This window comes from Bombyx mandarina, chromosome 15 (assembly GCF_030267445.1).
Source record: "Bombyx mandarina strain Sakado chromosome 15, ASM3026744v2".
Lineage (NCBI taxonomy): Eukaryota > Metazoa > Arthropoda > Insecta > Lepidoptera > Bombycidae > Bombyx > Bombyx mandarina.
Window position 1 is genome coordinate 8,323,824 of NC_143221.1, and position 23,200 is coordinate 8,347,023.

At 35.3% G+C, this 23,200-nt stretch overlaps 3 protein-coding genes across 5 annotated transcripts; 2 read left to right on the forward strand and 1 right to left on the reverse strand.

Moving 5' to 3' along the window:
- The first annotated feature begins 279 nt into the window (after positions 1–279).
- LOC114249365 (S-formylglutathione hydrolase) lies at positions 280–3,331 on the forward strand. Its single transcript, XM_028182896.2, has 5 exons — positions 280–454; positions 718–941; positions 2,220–2,465; positions 2,588–2,807; positions 3,079–3,331. The coding sequence occupies exons 2-5, from the start codon at positions 727–729 to the stop codon at positions 3,259–3,261; spliced, it is 864 nt and encodes a 287-aa protein (XP_028038697.2). The 5' UTR covers positions 280–454; positions 718–726; the 3' UTR covers positions 3,262–3,331.
- Positions 3,332–7,688: 4,357 nt separating this feature from the next.
- rho-7 (rhomboid family intramembrane serine protease rho-7) lies at positions 7,689–12,362 on the reverse strand. 2 transcript variants are annotated; one of them, XM_028182908.2, is made up of 9 exons: positions 12,165–12,362; positions 11,911–12,097; positions 11,722–11,835; positions 10,999–11,164; positions 10,743–10,838; positions 10,293–10,417; positions 9,956–10,057; positions 9,199–9,296; positions 7,689–7,898 (listed from the first exon to the last, which is right to left on the reverse strand). In XM_028182908.2, exons 1-9 carry the CDS (start codon positions 12,200–12,202, stop codon positions 7,802–7,804), a joined length of 1,023 nt encoding a protein of 340 aa, XP_028038709.2. In that variant the 5' UTR covers positions 12,203–12,362; the 3' UTR covers positions 7,689–7,801. The 2 variants fall into 2 exon arrangements, with proteins under 2 accessions (XP_028038709.2, XP_028038708.2); XM_028182907.2 differs by having other exon boundaries at positions 11,707–11,835; positions 12,165–12,361.
- Positions 12,363–15,147: 2,785 nt separating this feature from the next.
- NaPi-III (Na[+]-dependent inorganic phosphate cotransporter type III) lies at positions 15,148–21,571 on the forward strand. Of its 2 annotated transcripts, none has more exons than XM_028182890.2 (10): positions 15,148–15,293; positions 15,882–16,465; positions 17,025–17,270; positions 17,706–17,888; positions 17,969–18,124; positions 18,200–18,693; positions 18,872–19,089; positions 19,277–19,462; positions 20,262–20,408; positions 20,658–21,571. In XM_028182890.2, exons 2-10 carry the CDS (start codon positions 16,273–16,275, stop codon positions 20,746–20,748), a joined length of 1,914 nt encoding a protein of 637 aa, XP_028038691.2. In that variant the 5' UTR covers positions 15,148–15,293; positions 15,882–16,272; the 3' UTR covers positions 20,749–21,571. The 2 variants fall into 2 exon arrangements, with proteins under 2 accessions (XP_028038691.2, XP_089589383.1); XM_089733257.1 differs by having other exon boundaries at positions 17,706–17,810.
- The last annotated feature ends 1,629 nt before the right edge of the window (positions 21,572–23,200 follow it).

Here is a 23,200-nt window from a genome sequence, read left to right on the forward strand (position 1 = left end):
CCCGAATGTGGGAAAATGAAACAAAGCCGCTGGACGTAACTTCTCGGGATCCTCCAAAAAGTCCACTGAAAAAATCTTAGTAAATGACCACCATGTTACTGAGATTATTTTTCATCCCATATCATCTCATCTCACTACATTTAATTTCATCCCAGTTGATTATTGTCTCAAATTAATCATCTTCATTTCATTTCACTCCACTAAATCATTTATCATAAAATTAAGAATATATATTTTATTATAAATTAAAATAAGACATGGCCTAAAGGTCTTAGTTACCAGGTCATATAATCCCTTAAAAAATCTGATAAGCTTTCGTATTTCCTTAAATGTATCATATCAATTTAAAATTTTAATCTTGTATAACTTCCGTGGCAGGCAGACGGAAATTAGTGCCGTGGTAAATAGTGGTTACAAGATAATTGTGAATATAATTTTTCCGGAGGCTCATCAGGTAATAATGGTTAATAAACATGGTTCTAAACTAAATGGCAACAGAAAAGCGTTCAATGAAGCCTAACCGGCTTTGACTTTCAAGTAGCCGGCTTTGATATTCAAGGACACTATTCATAATTCATTTGATCGAACGTAGGTAGCAGAAACCCATGTAGGTACCTATTATTCTCAGATATGATAGAATGTTGAGAATAAAAAGAACATTTTTTTTTTTTTTTTTTCAACAATTTGCAATTTTAAATTGTTTTCTATTATTTTCAGAAATCAAACATGGACAGCTTGCAATTAGAATCGTCCAATAAAATTTTTGGTGGTTATCAAAAAGTGTATTCTCATGCATCATCTGAATTAAAATGCAAAATGAATTTTTCTATCTATCTCCCCCCTCAGGCAGAAGGGGGTGATGTGAAATTACCACTTCTATATTATTTGTCTGGTCTAACTTGTAGTGAACAAAACTTCATCACTAAATCTGGTTTCCAGAGGTCAGTATTATATTTAAAGTGGTAGTATAAGAAACGTGGCCTAACGGATAAGACGTCCGGTGCATTCGTGTTGAAGCGATGCACCGGTGTTCGAATCCCGCAGGTGGGTACCAATTTTTCTAATGAAATACGTACTCAACAAATGTTCATGATTGACTTCCACGGTGAAGGAATAACATCGTGTAATAAAAATGAAACCCGCAAAATTATAATTTGCGTAATTACTGGTGGTAGGACCTCTTGTGAGTCCGCACGGGTAGGTACCACCGCCCCGCCTATTTCTGCCGTGAAGCAGTAATGCGTTTCGGTTTGAAGGGTGGGGCAGCCGTTGTGACTATACTGAGACCTTAGAACTATATCTCAAGGTGTGTGGCGCATTTACGTTGTAGATGTGTATGGGCTCCAGTAACCACTTAACATCAGGTGGGCTGTGAGCTCGTCCACACAGCTAAGCAATAAAAAAAAAAAAAAAAAACATAAGCTACGATGATTCAGGTTAAGTTATGATGAATATTTTCTGAAGTTCACGTGAAGTTCAGATGATATGTAATCTTCAGTTGAAATAGACTGATTCAGACTTGTAAACCAAACCAATAATTTTGGTTTACAAGTATATCAATTATTAAGTGTAGTTGTATATCAACTATATATAATGGTATAACTATTAAGTTAAAAATGCAAATTTATCATATTACTAATTAGTGGCTAATGACAGTTGACCTTTGTGATTTCAACACTTACATAATTGGAAATCTTATCTCAATTATTGTTCGTTTAACAATATTTTTTCATATAATTTAAAATACTTTATCAAATGTCCGCTTATGCCTGGTTGTATTATGATCAGGGAGCAAGTTTAGATAGGTGGTGTAGATAGGACATGTTCTGACACCACTGCCTATATTGGCTTGTGGCAATGCTGTATTGTTATTTGAAGAATCATAACAACCAATGAGTGTCCAACCTCATTATATTAAATATGGACTGAAAACCCATATAGACGAAAACCAATCTTATATTCATAATGGTTTCCGAATAACATATTTAATTTCTGATTTTTATTTATGATGTAATTGCCAAACAATTAGTTAAGTTTGTTTTCTGAGACTGGTTGTCAATATAATTCCATAAAAGATGTCACACAACTTTTAAAAACTCTAAAATAGCTGTAGAAATATGTTTCCATTGTTTGTATAAGTTTTTAGAGAGTACTTCTGAATAAATTCTTTAAGTATATTTATAAATTGTATATTTTATAAAACTAATATTTCCAAACAGGTATGCAGCCGAACATGGTGTAATTGTTGTAGGTCCTGATACTTCGCCACGTGGAGTTAAGATTGATGGAGATGATTCATCATGGGATTTTGGAGTTAGTGCCGGTTTTTATTTAGATGCCACAAATGAACCATGGAATAATAATTACAGAATGGGCAGTTATTTGAATGTTGAATTATATGATTTAATTTTGAAGGCTTTTTGCAATGTGGTAGATCCTAATAGAATTGGTATTATGGGACACAGGTAATTTAAAACTCCTATTTGTTACTAGTTTAAAAATGTTTTCTGCCAAATAGTAACTAAGACCTAATAAAGATAATATAAATCATTCATCAAATAAAAATAATATATTTTTAACATTTTAGCATGGGAGGGCATGGTGCTTTAGTTTCTACTCTGAGGAATCCTGGTCAGTACAAGTCAGTAAGCGCTTTTGCTCCTATTTGTAATCCAAGTGCTTGTCCATGGGGAGTGAAAGCTTTTAGTGGATATTTGGGTGAAGATAAGAGTAATTGGTCGGAATGGGACGCCACAGAGCTGGTTAAAAAATATAATGGACCTCCTCTTACATTACTACTAGATCAGGTAATTTCAGCTTTCAAAGCTGCTCATTAAATATATAATCCAAAATACAGTTCCACTACAGACACTTCTATCACACTATGGACTCAGTGACCTCATAGTACCAGATAACCTATTAGCTCATTTTCCCATCTAAGATAAGAAGAGCACTACTCTTCGTAATTAGCTAAAGGCATTCTCTTAATAAAGCAAATAGCAGACCATGGGATTTTAAATCACGAATATCAGCCACAAAAAACCATTCAAATACGATTTTCCAATTATTTATTTTTAGGGAGGTGGTGATAAATTTTATTTAGAGAAGCAGTTACTCCCTGAGAATTTGGTGGAAGCATGCCGTTCTGTAGGAGTCCCCGTCATTTTGCAACTACGCGATGGATATGATCACTCCTATTATTACATCTCTACTTACATTGGCGAACACTTCGACTTCCATGCTAAAATACTTAAAGCGTAGGAAATGGACCAGTGGACTCATAAATGCGTTTAAAATGTTATTTTTTGTTAATAAAATCGTTTTGGAATAATATTGTGATTTTATTTTACCAATAATTCTGCAATAGCTAAATTGCTTGCGGCAGTATTTGGGTAAACATCAGTAGTTTTATAGAAATGGGCAGATGTGCTCATGACAAGAAATGTCAATGCTCTCGGCATCGCCAGAATACGGATTATGTCATAATATTTAAGTATTTGAATAACAGTGAACACTTATTATTATTAATACTTTATAAAAGAATCAATGCACACTTTTAATGCCGGATGTATAGTCCCCGGCACGTAACTTGGCAAGGGTCGTTAGATTCGCAGAAGTTATTTTTTAGGTCTCTTTGGTTGTCAAGCGGGACGCGGGGAAAGACGTAGCACCGTTCCGAGCGCGCGATTGGTGAGTCAGTCAACCCTCCCCTCCCGCACCGCGTCCACGTTCCGTTCGCTCCCGATTACACATGTGTCTACTAAAGTTGTAGGTACCCTTTCTTTATATTGAGTTTTTGTTACGAGTGTTATTGTTTTAAATTTGTTTGCAATGCCAGGACCAAATACCAATGACCATATAGTCGATTCAGTCACTGAGCGTTTTATTATTTACGGCAGTGACGACAGCGATTCTTCGTTATGTCGACGATGAGGAGCCAACTCCTTCCACCAGCTCGGGTGCTACCATAAATTTAATCGAAGGGGTAGCACTGTTAGAAAATGATAGTGACGACGGCGACACATCATTTATAATATTATGTATATTTTTATATTTAAATAAACTTAACTTTTAATTGTATTTTATTTATAACACCTAATAGACTTCACGAATTCCTCTCTTTTCTTTAACTTTCTTCTAAACACACAGGCTTAAAACTAAATTATGGCAAATAAAAAATAAAATTAAATTATATGCGGGCATTAAAAGTGACCATTTTTTTGTTGCAATGTGTACTATGCGCGACATTACCCCCACTACACCAAAACCTTGCCAACTTACGTGTCGCTTACTATACACGCTCGTCTCGTCTCGTGTGCTTCTCGTCCGCTCTCGCCGCGTAGAAGCTCTTCCGGTCACCGACCCCGTCGAACTCGTCGCTTGCGACGAAGGGTTATGCGAGTAAATTAATCCATAGTTTAACCCACAGTTGACTGAGTTTCTCACTGGATCTTCTCAGTAGGTCGTGTTTCCGATCCGGTGATAGATTCTGCGAAGCACTGCTCTTGCTAGACCCAGTGTTAGCAACACCTCCAGTTTGAGCCCCGAGAGCTCACCTACACGCTAGAGTAACGCTGATATAGCCTCTCAAGGCTATCAGCATAAGAAAAAAAAGAGGCTCGACACGAGACCACACCGTGTACACACTCGTATCAATTGAACTTAGGATGCCCGATGCGACCTAGAAGAAGCTGACGCAGTTGGCGGACAACTAAGCGAACGAGTATGTACAGGTGAGCTCTCGTTGTCATCGCGAGACTCTCCGAGACCTTTTGACTCGAGCGCAAAAATCGACACGCTTCCGAGAGCCAGGAGACGAGACGCGGGTGCCATCTACACACTCGTCCTGGTCCTGTCTCTTGGTGTCTCGATGAGCGTGTACAGCCGGCTTAACAGGTTGAACGCCATGAAGGACACCGTGTGTCCACGGCATACTTTCCACTAAAGCCGCACCAATATATCAAAAATCGTCGAGGTATTTTTTCGCAAACATTGTAAAGTAATAACTCAAAAATAATGGGCGATTTACGGAAACAGTGACTATTCATTATTTTCAGAGATATGTCAAATGGGAGACACGCGGTGTCCGTCGCGGCCCCCCGGACCCAATTTTTTTTATTGCCCTTATAAGCAAACGAGCATTCGTGCAACCCGATAGTGAGTGGCTAACGTCGCTCATGGACGTCAGCAATGCCAGGGGCACAGCCAAGTCGCTGCTTACCATACTGCTACTACTACTGTGCCGAACACAACTTCATTACTGTAAATAATACACTCTTAGTTCATTGCAGATGAAGATTTAGTGCCAAATAATTGTATTACATAACTATGCGCCAAAATAAACGATGAATGAACACCATAGACTGATATAGAATGATTAACCACATGCATGCCTTAAAATTATTCAATATCATTTAGATTCTAAACTTTAGAACGTATCATCTTATAATGACATTTAGTATTGTCATCCAGTTAGCTTTTACTAAGCTTTACTGGAGGTAGTTTAACGAAGCTGCTATAGAAATTGTTTACATTGTGTGGTATTTCTGAATAAAACCAAAAATGGATTCGTCGCCTCTAAGAAGAGTAAATCTGATGTAAACAGATCATTTTATGCAATTTATTATAAAATTTCTGGTCTATTTTGTTGTTTTACAATTAAAATTAGAGAGAGTTGAAATTGGTAGGTACTTGGTTGCTGAGAAAAGAATTCAAAGGTTTGAAATCGATGTGAGTATACTTCATGACGATAACCATTTAGCATCAGAAGACCGTATGCACATCTGCTTACACAGGGAATTAAAAATAAAGACTTCTGCTATATTATGTGGAAATTATAAAAGATAAGAACTGACCAGTTTCTCTATTGTTACTACAATTAATATTGTACGTTATCGTCACGTGGATCTTACCGTACAATGGGGTAAATAGGGACAAAATCGACCTTCAGATTGAATTTTAAAATAGTTCCAATTAAATAGTCACTGCTCAACCAAAGAAATAAGTTGAGTCTTGAACGTACCTAGGTGATAAAAACCGTTACATTATTTTAATTATTCATTTTAAAGAAATAATCGGTAAAATAATGGCCGTCCCAATTTACCCAGCGTCCGGGGTAAATTGACACGGTTAAGGGTTAAATTGGGATATTTGTAAGGGTTGTCAACTCGCAGTACTGCGATATATAGGTAGGTGCCATATAATTATTTATATGGACCGAAATGATGAATACAATCCATAATTTAAGCACAATACACAACATAGTGTAAATTAAGCTGGTTTCTATTCCGAAGCGATGTGACGTGAATGATAATCAACAATACAATGATCAAAAAAAGTATGTGCAAGTTGTATTTTAGAAAATTATTATTTAATTTCCTTAAAAATCACAACTCTGAAACAAAATCATAAAATAGAATAAAAAATATAAAACAAAAGGACTGGAAATGCATTAATACAATTTTATTTAATCAACATTTTCAAAATGATCTTTAAGCAAGAGTAAGATATCAGGTGAATAAGATAAAAAAACAGCTTTATCTGATTACTGCCAATAATAACAAAAATAAAAGAAATTCTTTCTAAGCTAAATAACTAAACTCAATTAATTCACTCACTCATAATTGGATATCTCGGATTTTTTATTAATGTTACATTTAAAATCTGAGGCCTGTTTTTATTTGTGTGTGTTCGTTGTGAATGTTAACAAAATCATGATTCGACGCGTGAATAGATTATGAAATAACAAAAGTTTTGATTCGTTTGAGTTCTTTTAACTTTTAATTTTTTTTATTGCTATAAAGAACATACGACCGGGCAGATATTACAAGGTAAATGTCGCAAAAAAAAGTAATTATATATATACTTTTCTTTTACCTATAATACTTACATAAACTAACTGATAAACACATTAACCTTCTTTACATCACGCAATTAAGTGATAGTATAGGCTAAAAATCTATTATAAGATATCAGTGACAACCCTAACAAGCCATCCCTATTTTGTCTTTTGGCGTTCCAATTTTGTGTTTTCTCGTCCCTAATTTTTCCAGTCTCGTTCCAAATTACCCTACAAACGTCCCAATTTTCCCCAAAAAGAAAGGAAAAAATATAATTTTTTTATTTTGTCGAAATATTGTATTTAAAATAAGAATATTGCAACTTACCGTTTGTTGTGGTATTTCCAGGTGTATTAAAAACTTATATAAACTGTGATCTTATTGAAAAAACAACGATAATATTACTTTTTTTAAAAGTTCTTTAAGCTGTTTTAAAATGAACTTTTCAACCACTATTTTCAATTTAATTTGACTAATTTTTGGGACCAACTTAACTCATATGTAGTACTTCCATAGTTAACTTGGTTTTTCTTCTATACATTGATAAATATTAACATAAACAAAATTAGGTAGATTCCGTGCTACAGGTACTTTGAGAATCTTCCGCAGGTTTGTCCCAATTTACCCCAGGATCCCAATTTACCCCATGTCATGGTACTTATGCTGATCTAAGAATCGTAGGTAGGTGGTACTAGGTGTAAAAAATCGCAGTCTCATTTTTAAAAAAATCAGTAATATTCGTTTTTTTTTTGGTTTTCTTTATTATTATGAATTTTCGACAAAAACAAATTGCTGATAAATGAAATATAACATAATAATATTATAAATAATATAATAAAATAACAAATATAAATGAAAAGTTTCTATAATTTTTAGCCATTGGTTCAATATAAACCGCCGTTGTTAACAACCGAATTATATTCATACTTTAAATGGCCATTTTCATTCTTGGTTTTTCTTCGCTACCTTCCGGGATCGCTTTTTCTAAAGTGGTGATAATACTGGAGGAATTTGTCTCTGTTACCCCATACGTGAGAATAACCCCATTGGCACCATATACTGGAAAATAATTTTGTTCTAATTAGTGTTCGTTTTAGTTGTAACTACAGTAATTTTTTTTGATAACCAACATTTTTTTATTGGAGTTTACTCCTTAAGAGTTGATTTCATTGAAAGCCGACTGTTGAATACGATAATTTAAGGTAGTAAACTGGAGTATTTTTGTACAACAGTATACAAAAAGCGTTTTAAAAAAATTTATCTTATTAACTTAATTAAAAGTTGTTACCCCCAACTAGTCAGTATTATTTGCGTAAGATGATTTATGTATAACTAGCTTTTGCCCGCGATTCCGTCCGCGTGGAATAGTTACTTGCCATTACGCTAAACTTTACCCCCCACTTCATTTACGTAGAAAGTGAAAATATTTTTGGATTATAGAATGTTAAGGAGCCATTTAAACTCCTTATTTTGAAACATTCTTTATTGGTGCTCCACTTGTATTGGTCTTACCGTGATGTTATAGCTATAGCCTTCCTCAATAAATGGGCTATCTAACACTGAAAGAATTTTCAAATCGGACCAGTAGTTCCTGACATTAGCGCGTTCAAACAAGCAAACTTTTCAGCTTTATAATATTTTTTAATGTGAAACATCTATAGCCGCACGTAAAACCGATTTCTGGCGTGGCGACGCATGCCGTGGCGACGCGTCGCCTCGCTATATGATGGTATATATACATATATAGTCTATATGCAGTAGGGTATACGGTGTGGCGACGCGTCGCCATTCGCAATCGACTGTGCGATTCTCTCCCACTCGATCCGGCGTTAAGCCATCTCTCTCGCTACACTGAGCTCGGATACCTATAGTGTATACTCCGTAGTATTATTGACTACAGTACACATAGCCTGTGTTCTACTTGAAAACAAATAATTTTTTCGTAATATTTTATTTTATCATTATGACATATTTAGTTCCTATCACAAACTGTTCTTTTCTGCATATTACTTTTACAAAATAATGTCGATGTTTCACATCTGCCAAGTGTCCCGTGACGGCTCACTATTTTTTTTATGTGTAATATTTGTCCTTTTTGCGTTTATTTGTCTCCTTGCCGTTATTTCGTATATTCAATCACAATCGCACTTAAAGAATAAACGCCAATAGCGCGTCGAACATGACGCACACAATTTAATTAAATTTACAACTACACTACATTAGACTTGTTAAAATAAATCACACTTTGCGACATGCACAAAAGCGAACATGGCCAAAGAGATTTCATACAGTATCGTCTACAAATACTATTTAATATGAACATAAATTCTTAACCTTCATACTTGTGCATTTTACTCACATTCCAAATATAGCTCCACCAAGATGAGCAGCATGATCAAAGAACTTCCAACCCAAGACAACACCAGCCAGATCTATTCCCATTATAACTTTGATTGCCTGTAATTTCATATTACATAATAACTTATCATTGATACATTTATTTACTAGTGGTAGGACCTCTTGTGAGTCCGCACGGGTAGGTACCACCGCCCTGTATATTTCTGCCGTGAAGCAGTAATGCGTTTCGGTTTGAAGGGCGGGGCAGCCATTATACCTATACTGAGACCTTATAACTTATATATCAAGGTGGGTGGTGTGTTTAGGGTTGTAGTTGTCTATGGGCTCCAATAACCACTTAACACCAGGTGGGCTGTGAGCTAGTCCACCCATATATGCAACAAAAAAAAATCGGGATGTATTGACAAAGAAGTTTAATTGTATATAATGTAACAATAAAAATCTGATGGGGGATGGTATTATTACTAACATGTAGTGGTAGGGTCATTGCTATCGGTTAGAAGGCGGTCCATGCTATCATACATTTGAAATTTAAAAGCAAAAATGCAGCACCAACGGTAGCTGTTGTTTGTTCTTGTAATGTTTTTCAGTAAATAATTCTACAAGGGCTTCGGTTGTACTCGTAGCAAGAACAGGTATAGTGCAGAAAAAAACATTTTCTTCATTGTAGAGACAAGAAATTTTAGAAAGTGATTTATTCTTGCAACACCTCAAATGTTGCAGTCATAATCTTACCTATATGAAATTATAATACTCACAGAACCAGCCGCAAAAGTGTACATTGGTAAAAATATGATGCTTAGTTTTGTGTCGGGGTATTGCATACACACATAAGACAGCACTGACATGATTGCACCAGACTAAAAATAAAGTTAATTATGATATGTTATTTGTTAGTAATAGTTTAATAAAAGTTTTAATAATCTACATCACATAAAAGTTCACATCTTTGAACTATTAAATAGAAATAATTAAGTTTACATCTCAGAAAGTAGTACTTGTACTGTATTTACAGATATTGGGAATGCCCGGTATATTAATCCTGGCATTTAAAAAAAAAGTAATTTATTGAGAAACTTTTATTATTGAACTTACGGCGCCAAGGCTTAATCCTGGTTGATTTAGCATAACCTTGTAAAGAAAACTAGCAAAACTGCTTATGACACCGGCACTGAGATACATGGCTGTAAATTGTTCTTTGCCCATTGAAGATAAAGCAGCTGTGAACAAAATAATCTTGTATGTTCCAACACATATCTTTTTTTTGCACGCAAACAACAATAACAACAAAACATTAAAATATGTAGTTTCACACAGACATTGCATTGGAAATATGACCAAATTATGCAATTGAATTTACAACGGACAACATGGGCGTACTATATTTTTCATCAATGACATAAATACACAGGCAAACTTTTAATAATTAGGAAGTTAATGAGTCATGGTAATTTTTACCCATGTAAGCCAATCAACATAATCACTGTCTCTCCTGTTATAGGCACGAGTATAGTATGTAAGCAAAAATACTTTGATTGCACTTACCAGGCATGAAACTATAAAGAACATACATATTGGCAGCCAGGTGCAATGGTGAATAATGGCTGAATGTTGAAAGAAGCATCGGAAGACATACTGCACCTAAAGAAATGTTTACAACACGAATTTTCATCCAATAAATTTTTTTACAGTAAATTTGTGTAAATGTCTAAATTCGAATACTATATGTACTGGAAAAGTGCAAGAGTATATATAGTAGATGTTGGATTTGGACTTAACCAAATATAGGAAAGTTACTTACCTCCTGAAGGATTGGAACAGAAGTATTTGACCATAAAAGGCTGTAGAGCTCTAATGCGCCATGCTCCGAATACTAGTAAGTTAGCAGCTAAAATTGGATAAAACACCTTCTCATTATCCCGTAGTGAATTCCACCATTTTTTCAATGGACCAGGCTCTGATTTACTCTGTAATTGTTTATATATTTTTATTATTATGATGTAGGTCTATGCAGTTTACTAAGTTTTACATTGATGTGAGTAAAATTTACATTGCTATACACTTCTTTTCTCATCTTCTGATCATAGCCTGATTAACAATTATCATCTGTAGCTTAGCAAATGTTATGCCATTTACCTATGAATTTATTTTAAAATGAGAAAATTAAACCAGAGTAATGTTTGTTATTTAAAGTAACAATATGAATTTATATTCTATTCTATTTCTATTTTATATTCTATATATTTTATATTCTATTCTATTTCTATTTCTATTTATGTTCTATTTTATCCTCGTAGTAAATTTTATATGAGAATTAAAAAAAATGCCTTAGAAAAAAGGTGTTAACAGAAGTTAGCCCAGTTGTTTATGTAAGCTAGAGTGAGAAAAGATTCTTAGTGAATGAAAACTAGAACCGTTACTATATGTAGTTTTTTTTTTAATAATTGCTTCACAAAATACCTTTAAAACATTGTTACCATTGTGCAACACACATTTACTAGTAACTTACAAAATGATGTAATACTTTTTTTTGTTGTGCAGTCAGCCACGTTCCTGGTCTTCGTAGTAGTGAAGAAGCGTGAACCCGTAGATTCTCATATTCCCATATTACACAGCCTAATAAACTGGCTGCTGAGACCTGCAAGTTTTTAATTAGATTTACTGTTGTAGTTTCCTATTATACTAGCGTATTGTTCTTTTCACCAATACTTACTCCCACAGTAAAAATAAGCGGTTTCACTAATCCTTTCGCATGTAACGGGCCAGATTCAATATATAGATTTTCCAAAGGGTCAGGTTTCAGAGCTTGCCGCGAACCTCTTTTTGAATTGTGAAATGAATTACGGATTAATCGACCGTTCTTAGGTGGAAGCCAAACTTGATTGAATAGTGGTGGTTTGCTAAAATGGATCTTTAGTCAAATAACAATTAAGTATACCAAATAATTCTTATTTCTAGAGCTCGTACCAAATATTTGCGGAAACATTTAAAGTTCTAGAAAACATTATTTACTTTATTTTAATTCAAATATTACATTATTTTTATCAGATAAGTATATTTTTAATGTACTTGTAGATATTAATCATATATTAATAAATTTACAAAACGAAAAAAGAAGGAAATTTGAAAATAAAATCCTTGTTTCTTTTTCCTTCAGTCGCACTGTCAGATATATGACAGATATATGACAATTTAAATAAAAGGAAAAATGGCATACAGCCAATCTTATATATTTTTGGTATGATGAAATAATGTAGTCTTCCTATTTACACAATGAATCTCATCATTTCTCCACCGTGAGAGATTCGGTTTAAGTTTCAATTACATTGGGACCATGGATATGGATATAAAACAGAACGCACATGCACTTCTCATGACAGAGTGGCAAGATACGATATGATATAATAAATACTAAAGATAGTACATGCTCGCAAAATCGGTTGGCAGCAAAGCTAAATATATTGGTAGGTATATTATGTGATAAGTTCATATTAAATATATGCTATGTAATAAATATGCTGGGATTCAAATCTAGCAGGCAGGTGCTATTTTTTCTAATGTGTTAAAGCACGACTTCTACTGTTCTACTAAGAAGGAATAACATTCTGTATTAATAACAATAATGCAGTAATTTTATATTTTGTGAACTCGTACGGATGTGCCTATCACTATCTACTCATTTTCGATAGGCAGCAGTATATTAGTCGCGCAGTAAGCACATATTTCATTAGAAAAATTAGCACCTGCCTGTGAGATTTGATCTATTAAATATCATCTATTATATTATGGAATTTATTACAACATAAAAAAAATTAATTCAAATTTGTATGCTTTGTGTGTATTTGTATGCTTTGCTTCCCAAGGGAAGCTGTTCCAACTTACGTGATTGTGATAAATTTGAGTTAACTTTTACGCTATCGAGTAGTTATAATACTCGCACTAAGCACACAGGTAGGCCTAATTCATATATTTAAAAAAGTTAGTTATGAAATGATGGACAGGAAATAGCCATAGTACCTACTAGTAGCACAGTCGGATAGACTTTAAATATACTGTCATTTAAGATTCTCTTGCTTTTAAATGTAAATGACTGTACTGTAACTGTAAAATACGTTTATGTAACTCCCTCCTCCCCCAGCCGCATTCCTCATGTCTCAGGGTCGTGACCATCTCCCATTATCCTTCTCGGGATGATGTTTCGCCATCTTCCTCTGTTCTCGCCGGTATGTATGGCATCGTAGACTGTGGTATCCAGAGTGGTGCGGATTTGGTCGAACCAGCGCATCAGATTGCCTAATCGTATGGATATTGAGCTGTCTTAATATGAACGCGTTAGTCCGATATGATGTTCACGGGATTCGTAGCATCTTCCTCCAGCAACACATCTCGAAGGCATCAATATGGCGGCGATCAGTTGATTTCATAGTCCAAGTCTCAGCACCATAGAGAAGGAATGAGAACACCAGAGTTCGAACAAGTTTCATTTTGGTTTAAGAGATATTTTTCTATCTCTCCATGTTCTATGGAGCTGAGACATGGCTCTCTTTGCTATGCCTATGCGCCGTCTAACATCACCCTCACAAGATCCGTTGCTGCAGATATTAGCGCCCAAATAGATAAAAGTCCTCCAGTTTCTGTAGGTTGAGCGTGCCATTTGGTTCCCTCGATCTATCGCCATTATCTTTGTCTTCGACTTGTTTATGGTGAGGCTAAGCGGCTGCTTACGCTTTCGTTTTTCTCCAAGAGTATATCCATCTGGGACTCACTAGCGGCCCCTAGAGTTGTGTTTTCGGCGTACCGAAGGTTTGTGATTTTGGATCTACCGATGCATACACCACCACACCAGTCGTCGAGAGTTTGTCTCATGATATATTCACCGTAGGCATTAAAGAGAATGGGCGAGAGAATACAGCCCTGGCGTACCCCCTTTCCGAAACAGAATGATTTTGACATACTCTGATCTATTCTCCCAGAGTACAGGTCATGAGGCACGGCAATTAGGTGTTTTGGGACACCTATCTCAGTCAACAGCCTCCACAAGGACCTCCAATTCACACAGTCGAAAGCCTTACTGTAGTTCACAAAACACAATATAACCGCCGTTTATGTAACTAGGGTTAAGTAATAATACAGGACAGCCATCAAATCTCAGTATAAGCTAGTCAAGTTTTTAAATTTCAACGAGGATAAGGAAACCCTTACCAAGTTGGTAGCTTCATAGGGGTTTGCCAATTTCTCCAATAGTTATAGCTGTTTTCGATCTGTTGAACCGTAAATAAGACTGTTTTGATCACTATTAAAACGATAAAATTGAAAATTAATTTTAGTAGAATCTGGAAACTTAAAGAAGGAGTGATGCTATAAGAAGGATCCGAGATACATTTTTCGCAGATTTCCAGTGAGAAGGTTACCTATTTAACCAGGATAACCTTATTGTAACTGACACACTTTTTATATCTATTTTTCCAAGAATGTTAGTGATTGTTGCTATTATAGTTTGCTCTTGTGAATTTTTTATTTATTTTTCAAAAATATAAATCATATCAGCCGCTCAAACAATTATAACTGACAATATGAGTTCTTGTAGAGGTTAAACTATATTGGATTAATCTTCATAATTTGCTGCAATCAGTGTTTATTACTAAGCAATATAATATCATACATGTGATCATTACTAATTTACTGTTGAAAGTACAATACTTGCTTGCTGCGGCGTTAGCTTCTGGTCAATTGTATGCATACTTTAATACGCGGAAATGATTACTTTCACTTATTTATGGAAAATGGAAAAAAATTGAGAAAATTATGAACAAGTTTCTAATGTCCCTGTAAAAATCTGTCCGTACTTCGTAGTTATTCTATTTTTATACGTGATTGGAACTACGGAGGAATTTTTATAGAAAAGTTTTATTGTGGAATTTTGTAGGGGTTGGATACTTGGAGACACCCTATTTTGCGCATGCTCTATTCATACAAAGGCCCGGTGGACCCCTTCGGCCCCTCGTCAACTTCAGTATACCGCTTAGACATTCAAGGTGAGAGACCCGTTCGTTTGCAAACAAAATTAAGGACTACAACATCCTATCTCCGTTAAAAGTAAGTTCAGTTTTCTTATTAGAATTATTTCTAAAACTTAAGATCTGATTAATTTGTGTTAACATTCATTATCGAGTTGCGACATAAACTCCACGAGGTAAAAATAATTTGCCTTGACTTGTCAACCGTTTTTATGTTTATTTTAGACGTTAAAGTGTCTAATAGGTTGCTGTCATCAAATGAACGATATATTTTTTAAACTAGATAACAACGCAAGTAGATACTTACGTACCCCTTCGAGACTTTACCTCTAATGTTTCTAGACTTAGTTTGTCAAATGGCGTCTTCGGAATTCTCGGCTAAATCGATATCGGGCCATGTGGTATTTGCCGGTCATTACAAGAATGTAAAAATTAACTAAATTCCTAAAAGTTAAAGATCAGCTTTTTTAGTTAAACAAATTGTAACATCGTCATGCGTTTCTCTAAATAAACACTATAAAACATAAAAATTACTTACATTGCTGTTTTCTAGTGTTTGAATACTGCATTGGTACATGCCGGACACGTTTTAGTTCCGTTTATTGAAATAAATTTTGAGAACAATTTTTAAAATGTATTTATTGTATGTAATGTAATTTCTTTTCAGAAATGATGATAACACAGTTTCCAAGATCCAGCCTACTTTCCGAAAGACTTTTAAAACATCAAACCTTGTGACGCAAACCGATTTAAATCGTATTTATTTCCATGTTGATTTCAACTTTTGTGAAATTGCTTTTACATCAGCATCTGTTTAACTTATAATTATTAAGTACGTAATTACAATCTATCTGCCATAATTTATATGTATTTACTTTGGAATAAAGTATATTTTCCAGATATTCCAAACTCGAATTCCGTTGGATTGTTATATTTAATAGTGGTGAATTTTAAGCAAAGCTTATTGTTAAAGTCAAGGTGCTATCGAAAATCATGTTAATTTTGAAATTTATGTGACTATAATGAATTTCTAAGGATAAAATAAAATAAAGGTCATTATGGAACCGTACTCAAACGATTTATTATGGTTGGTCGTAAGTGGGTTTGTAGTTGCTTTCATTTTGGCATTTGGCATCGGTGCGAACGACGTGGCAAACTCTTTTGGGACCAGTGTAGGTTCCAAGGTGTTGACTCTTACTCAAGCTTGTATTCTGGCTACCATTTTTGAAATTGCCGGAGCTGTACTCATTGGTAAGCTACCATATTAATTGTACTTCTATATACATTATCTATTTAATATATAAATAAACTCTAGTAATGAACTGTACGACCTTTTTAAAAAATAACGATGATTATTTTCCCATCTTTTGCATTGGAATCCCTTTTCTTAAAATCGATAACAACGTTCTGTTTTTTTTTATTGCTTATGTGTGTGGACGAGCTCACAGCCCACCTGATGTTAAGTGGTTACTGGATCCCATAGACATCTACAACGTAAATGCGCCACACACCTTGAGATATAAGTTCTAAGGTCTCAGAATAGTCACAACGGCTGCCCCACCCTTCAAACCGAAACGCATTTCTGCTTCAGGGCAGAAATAGGCGGGGTGGTGGTACCTACCCGTAGTACCCGTGCGGACTCACAAGAGGTCCTACCACCAGTAATTACGCAAATTATAATTATGATATCGTACACTTATCCGTTTGTGAGGTTTTAGGTGAGGGTCATTTTCATTTGGCTTAGATATTTTTGTTTCTAAATATTATTATATTATAGTGTTTTGTATATTAACATGATCGTTAATTTCAGGATATAAAGTTTCGGATACTATGCGGAAGGGTATACTTGATGTATCATTATACGCGGATGGCGGCGAGAAGCTTCTTGCGGCCGGGTGTTTGGCTGCTCTTATAGCCGGGGCGACTTGGCTTATTCTTGCTACCGCTCTACGACTACCCGTATCCGGGACACATTCCGTAGTCGGCGCTACAGTAGGGTTCACTCTTACTGCGAAGGGACCCATCGGAGTACGCTGGTCTACCTTAGGAGCGATTGGTTCGTTCAAATAATGACTCATCGATTCAATGTTGCTTTGTATTCATGATACGTTTTTATTTGTGCATAGTCTAAAAAACATATTAAAATTTCAAAAAAATATCTATTTAGTTTTATCTTGTTATTATGGCGACATATAAAAACAGACAAGAAAACAAATTAATATATAAAACAAATGCCGCTAATTTTTTGCATCCATTATTATCATCAGTTAATTAATACAGTTTGACAAATACGTTTTTGAATTGTCAGTCTAAAAATTTTATGAATGTGGTTTTTTAACGCACAGTTTTTCGAAGTCTTGGGTTTGCATATTATCAGCAACTTATAATCCATAGGACTAAGTAAACCGATCTGCAGTTTGAAATATAAACAATCCCATTAATTACTTATTCTCAACACTAAATACAATATAATAATAATTTATACTTTTAGTGTTATCGTGGTTTATATCTCCGGTACTAAGTGGAACGGCGTCGGCGCTTCTTTTCTGGCTAGTTCGCCGGTTCATTCTGCGTGCTCCACAACCCTTGAAAGCAGGTCTGCGAGCATTGCCTTTCTTCTATGGTGCCACAATAGCTGTCAACGTAATTAGCGTTGTGCTCGATGGGCCGAAGTGTAAATACTATTTTACTATTTACATCCAATTTCATTGAGTTGAGTTATAAATATAAATATCCCAGAAATATTGTTTTCAGTGCTTGCTATGGATGCAATTCCATTGTGGATTGCTTTGACCGGGTCCATCACATTAGGATTGGTGGTCGCTATTTGCGTACGGTTGTTTCTTGTACCTTACTACCGACGTGAGCTTGTTCAACCGCCGGTCAACTTTTCCATGGGACTATCTAACGGTACTTTGAACAACGATAGTAATTATGTTTAAAATAATTAATGAAATTTTATGAAAACATACCTGATTATTGCAGAAACAACACCGGTTAATACTCCAACGCATTCCAATAAAAACAATGTACCGCAAAGACCTACGTCTTTGATATCTGAAGATGGGAAAGTTCTGGAAGTGATTACTGAAAGTGCTGAAATGGTCACATTAAGTGATGTTGATAAAATGTCAGTGGACGTCCGCGGGATGAATGCGAGGAATCGTGCTCTCTTGGCCACCATGGATGATTGCAGTGTTTTATCTAGGAGCCTAAGTCCACCCAATAAGTCTCGGCTGCAACTTATTGATGCAGATCCACAAATTAATACTCTGAAATATATTGATGAGACTATAAGCTGTTGCAAGAGCTTAGATTCAGCTCAGCTAGCTGGAATGGGTGAGAGTTATGATTCTAAAAATGGTTTCTTGGGGGGATCGTGTGATACTATCGCTCGAGGAGATTTTGATCGACTGGCTGTTACACGAGCGCTTCCTGGTAACGTTGACTTCGACACACCACCTCCTCGGATCGAGAAGGTAATTATGATAACATTTTGACCTAACACTTAAGATTTACATGAAGTTTATGGTTATTTTTAGAGTTATGTTTAAAAACTGCCTTTCTAATAATTGCGTGTCCCAAAATTGTGATTGCGGAACTATCTTAACCAACTAGAGCTCTAAGCAATGCTGGTTTTGAAAATTGTTTTTTTAGGCCCCGAGTGGTGGTAGTGCTTGGAGTATCGAGCGAGAGAGTAAGCGATTACCTGCCATCACGCCCAACTCGAGCGCAGCGCCCTTATTGCGAGCGACGTCGCCGCCCCCGCCACCGCCACAGCCACACCCTCAGGATGAAACGCTACGGCTGTTCTCTTTTTTGCAAGTACTTACTGCAACATTTGGCTCATTCGCACACGGAGGGAACGACGTAAGGTATGTGAATTTTTACAAGCTTCATCCGGATTAGTTCGATTATGATGACAGGCCGCGCGAGAGTAGCTTCAAATGTGGGTCTCTTTATTAAAAATTTCGTAAACATCATAACTTCCAGCGAGAATTGACCCACTTCGATTATTAATAATACATAGGTAATAAAACAAATAGTAAAATTATTTTCCAGTAATGCTATCGGGCCGCTGGTGGCTTTATGGCTGGTTTATTCAGAAGGCGGAGCGCACGCTCGAGCAGAGACTCCACTTGCGATCCTCGTGTTTGGAGGCGTCGGTATTGCGCTCGGCCTCTGGCTCTGGGGTCGTCGAGTAATACGCACCGTAGGAGAAGACCTAACTAGTATCACTCCAGATACGTACGTAACAAGACAATCACTTTGAAAAATATTTATCGACAATACAAGCTTAAGCTCGGATATCATGATACCAATATTTTTGAGCATTTATAACATTTCCTTCTTTTCATTTTATTTATTACAAGAGGCCCGCTCCGGCTCCGCTCGGGTCTTTAACAAAAATTTCAACGATATTTGACGTTGTTTAATTTTTGTAAATAAAAGAACATTCATTGCGGCATAACTATAACTAGATGATGACCGGTTTTTTTTTGATAACGCCATCTTGTTGTGTCTTTAAAGCGGTTAGTTGCCCTCAATTAAGAGAAATAGTATTATTATTCGCCAATAGATGTCGGGAAGAGTTGATTATTGAAAACACGAATAAAACAACATTTTCTGAAAATAAATCGTAGCTAGCTTGATTTATCGCCCCCGAAATCCCCTGTATACTAAATTTTATGAAAATCGTTGGAGCCGTTTCCGAGATTCAGATTATATATATATTAATATACAGGCATTGCTCGTTTAAAGGTATAAGATAGTTAGACATGTGCTGTCTCGACATTTTTTGTAAACAAGAATGTGTTCTACTTACAAAGTCGTAGTACATTATTTTAGTCTATCATCAATAGTTTTCGCAGCGCACGCGATGTAAAGCATATTTCAGGTAATTTTTTTACACCTTGGGTTACATTAATGGAGTTTTAGTAGCCTATTCAATACAAACAAACAAAAAAATCTTTCCTCTTTATAATATTATATTTATTATAATCTGAAGAAAATAAATTTTACAGTCTGCTTTTGTTGTAATTTGCAGTGGTTTTACTATAGAGCTGGGCGCAGCGTTGACCGTCCTGGTGGCTAGCAAAGCAGGTTTACCAGTCTCTACAACTCATTGCAAAGTCGGCTCCGTTGTATGTGTTGGATATTTTTCTCAAAAATCTGTTGACTGGACACTGTTTAGGTGTGTTTTTCTGTAATCTAGTATATATTATATATAGTTTTTTTTAAGACAGATATGTTTTTAGATATAGATTTTTTTAGAGATAGATAGAGATATTTTTTAAGGGCATTCTGTAATTTTTCTAGCCCGTTTTCTAAATAAACAATATTTCAATAGGTACGATATAATTGTAATAGTATTTTTTAAAAAAAGAGGAAAAATATAGATAACAGAGCTTCAAAAAATTAATCGTCATTCATTTATTTACAGGAATATCATTTTTGCGTGGGTGGTAACCCTACCAGTTGTTGCTGCGGTGGCGTCACTGTCAATGTTGGCCCTTGAAGCGTTCGTCGTTTAAAAAAAAGAAAACAAATAAAAACAATGAAAACATCACCATATTACTGTTCTCCAGTAGTTCACATATTATATTTAGCGTATTAATTTCTAATTTAAATCAGCAAAGATTCCTAGATTTTTTCAACACTGAAATTGATTTGATGTTAATGCTTATATCTTATTAGTACGTATATAACTATTGAGTAGGCTATGTTTAGATTTTCAAATAGGGAAATTTGCACATAAGCATTCTACAATAGATTCCATAGTTTATTTATCTTAGTATTCTCCTAATTTCTTTCTAACTTGTTTTAAATTAAAAATCACTGTTAATGTTACTTAACTCTTGAGCCTGTGTTTGAAGTAGCTGCTGGTTTTACATACAGTATCTAGATTATCTAGATTTCCGATCGTGGGTTTTCTCCATATTTGATATTTATAACTTAACGTTTTTCAATTCAAAAAAAAATTTGAAAATTGTAGCCAGTTAATTAGTATACCTACAATGTATTTAAGATACTTTCAAGCATACCTACTAAACTTGGCTCATAATAATATAATTGAATCCTCACTAATCAACTAAAAAAAAAGCTTCAGCTGCATGAGAATTGAAAAACATTACGATATTGTCAATTTCAGGTGTTTGATCTTATTTACATATAATTAAGAATTTAAAGAAAAAAGCGACTGGTTTTTGAGAGATTCCTATGTCTGTATTCTGCCATTGGAAAGTAATGATGGAAATGTGTACTATTGCTGTTTGTACTTCGATCAATATATCATAAATTTGAAATTGAAAATTTGAATTGAATAATGAAAAAATTGTTGAATAAACATAGTTGGTATTTACAAAGTGTTTTATTGTCTTTGGACACGAGCATACAAATTCACAGGGTACTCTTGCACACCGCGCGGATTTAAAAATGTGTTTTTGCTCTTGTAGGTAATTCATAGCTAATCAATCCATTCAACTCTTTTCTTGAATAATGATCTACATTATTATTTAAAAGTTCAAAAGAGTCACAGAAGTAATATAATTAAAACTACTATTATGGTTCAATCTCACTTTTTGAAGTGAAACTTCTTTAAGCGCGTTGAGAGTAAAATTTTACTCGCGACAGATGCGGCTAGAGAGAAAAGTTACAATTTAGTTAGGACAAGCGAGAGTGAGAAAATAGACAGAGCGTCCCACGAACCACTCGACCGTGGAGGGGGAAAGGACAAAGCGACGTCGTTTCTCTTTTAAACACATTCTGTTTACGGACGTCGGTCACTAGATGGCTTGTTACTAGTTTCTCAATGCTCCTGTAGAGGGCAGTAACATATTAACTATCTTATATGTTATTTTTAATGAAGGATTTACAAAAAAAAAATTTGGGTCTCATTTTAGGTCCCTTTTTATACACATACGAAGTCGTCGTGGCCTAAAGGATAGGACGTCCGGTGCATTCGCATATAGCGATGCGACGGTGTTCGAATCCTGCAGGCGGGTATCAATTTTTCTAATGAAATACGTACTTAACAATTGTTCACGATTGACTTCCACGTTGAAGGAATTACAACGTGTAATAAAAATTAAACCCGCAAAATTATAATTTGCGTAATTACTGTTGGTAGGACCTCTTGTGAGTCCGCACGGGTAGGTACCACCGCTCTGCCAATTTCTGCCGTGTAGCAGTAATGCGTTTCGGTTTGAAGGGTGGAGCAGCCGTTGTAACTATACTGAGACCTTAGAACTTATATCTCAAGGTGTGTGGCGCATTTACGTTGTAGATGTCTATGGGTTCCAGTAACCGTTTAACACCAGGTGGGCTGTGAGCTCGTTCACACATCTATGCAATAAAAAAAAATACAGATTGAGGACTGCATTCAAGCTGGAGAGGAAGATAAAGGAAGGTTTCCTATACTTATGCATGCAGCTTTGCTTACAAAATAGCCTCGCAAATTTTTATTGTTTCTTGTTGAATGATGAATAGTACTTATAAGTAGATATTGTTATTATGGAATCCCCTACCTATTTGTAAATGACACTCATAATACATAGTTATTGTTACCCAAACACAAAGTCAACCTCTTTTAAACCAAAATCAAAAGGGTTTCCATTTATAATCACATTTACTTCGATCTATTTATATCCACATCTCGCTAAAAGCGAAGTAAACACTATTTTCATCCTTAGCTAAATAGTATTACAGTATTTAGGCCCACCAAATATTATGTGCCTACCGGTCATAGACTGATTCTAACTGTAAATTTTAATGATATAGAATACCGACAGTTTCAAACCTTGAACTTTTTTTTTTATTGCTTAGTTCGGTGAACGAGCTCACAGCCCACCTGGTGTTAAGTGGTTACTGGAGCTCATAGACATCTACGACGTAAATGCGCCACCCACCTTGAGATATAAGTTCTAAGATCTCAAGTATAGTCACAACGGCTGCCCCACCCTTCAAACCGAAACGCATTACTGCTTC

Bases quoted from the DNA above. Each gene is read 5' to 3' on its own strand.
- LOC114249365 (XM_028182896.2), top strand. From the start codon at position 727: ATGGACAGCTTGCAATTAGAATCGTCCAATAAAATTTTTGGTGGTTAT. The intron at 2,466-2,587 runs GTAATTTAAAAC...TTAACATTTTAG, and splicing joins ATTGGTATTATGGGACACAG to CATGGGAGGGCATGGTGCTT. The intron at 2,808-3,078 runs GTAATTTCAGCT...ATTTATTTTTAG, and splicing joins TTACATTACTACTAGATCAG to GGAGGTGGTGATAAATTTTA.
- rho-7 (XM_028182907.2), bottom strand. From the start codon at position 12,202: ATGTTTTCTAGAACTTTAAATGTTTCCGCAAATATTTG. The intron at 10,418-10,742 runs GTAAGTGCAATC...TTTTGTTCACAG, and splicing joins TCTTTATAGTTTCATGCCTG to CTGCTTTATCTTCAATGGGC. The intron at 10,058-10,292 runs GTAAGTTCAATA...CTTTATTTTTAG, and splicing joins CAGGATTAAGCCTTGGCGCC to TCTGGTGCAATCATGTCAGT.
- NaPi-III (XM_028182890.2), top strand. From the start codon at position 16,273: ATGGAACCGTACTCAAACGATTTATTATGGTTGGTCGTAAGTGGGTTT. The intron at 18,694-18,871 runs GTAATTATGATA...TTGTTTTTTTAG, and splicing joins CACCTCCTCGGATCGAGAAG to GCCCCGAGTGGTGGTAGTGC. The intron at 19,463-20,261 runs GTACGTAACAAG...TGTAATTTGCAG, and splicing joins ACTAGTATCACTCCAGATAC to TGGTTTTACTATAGAGCTGG.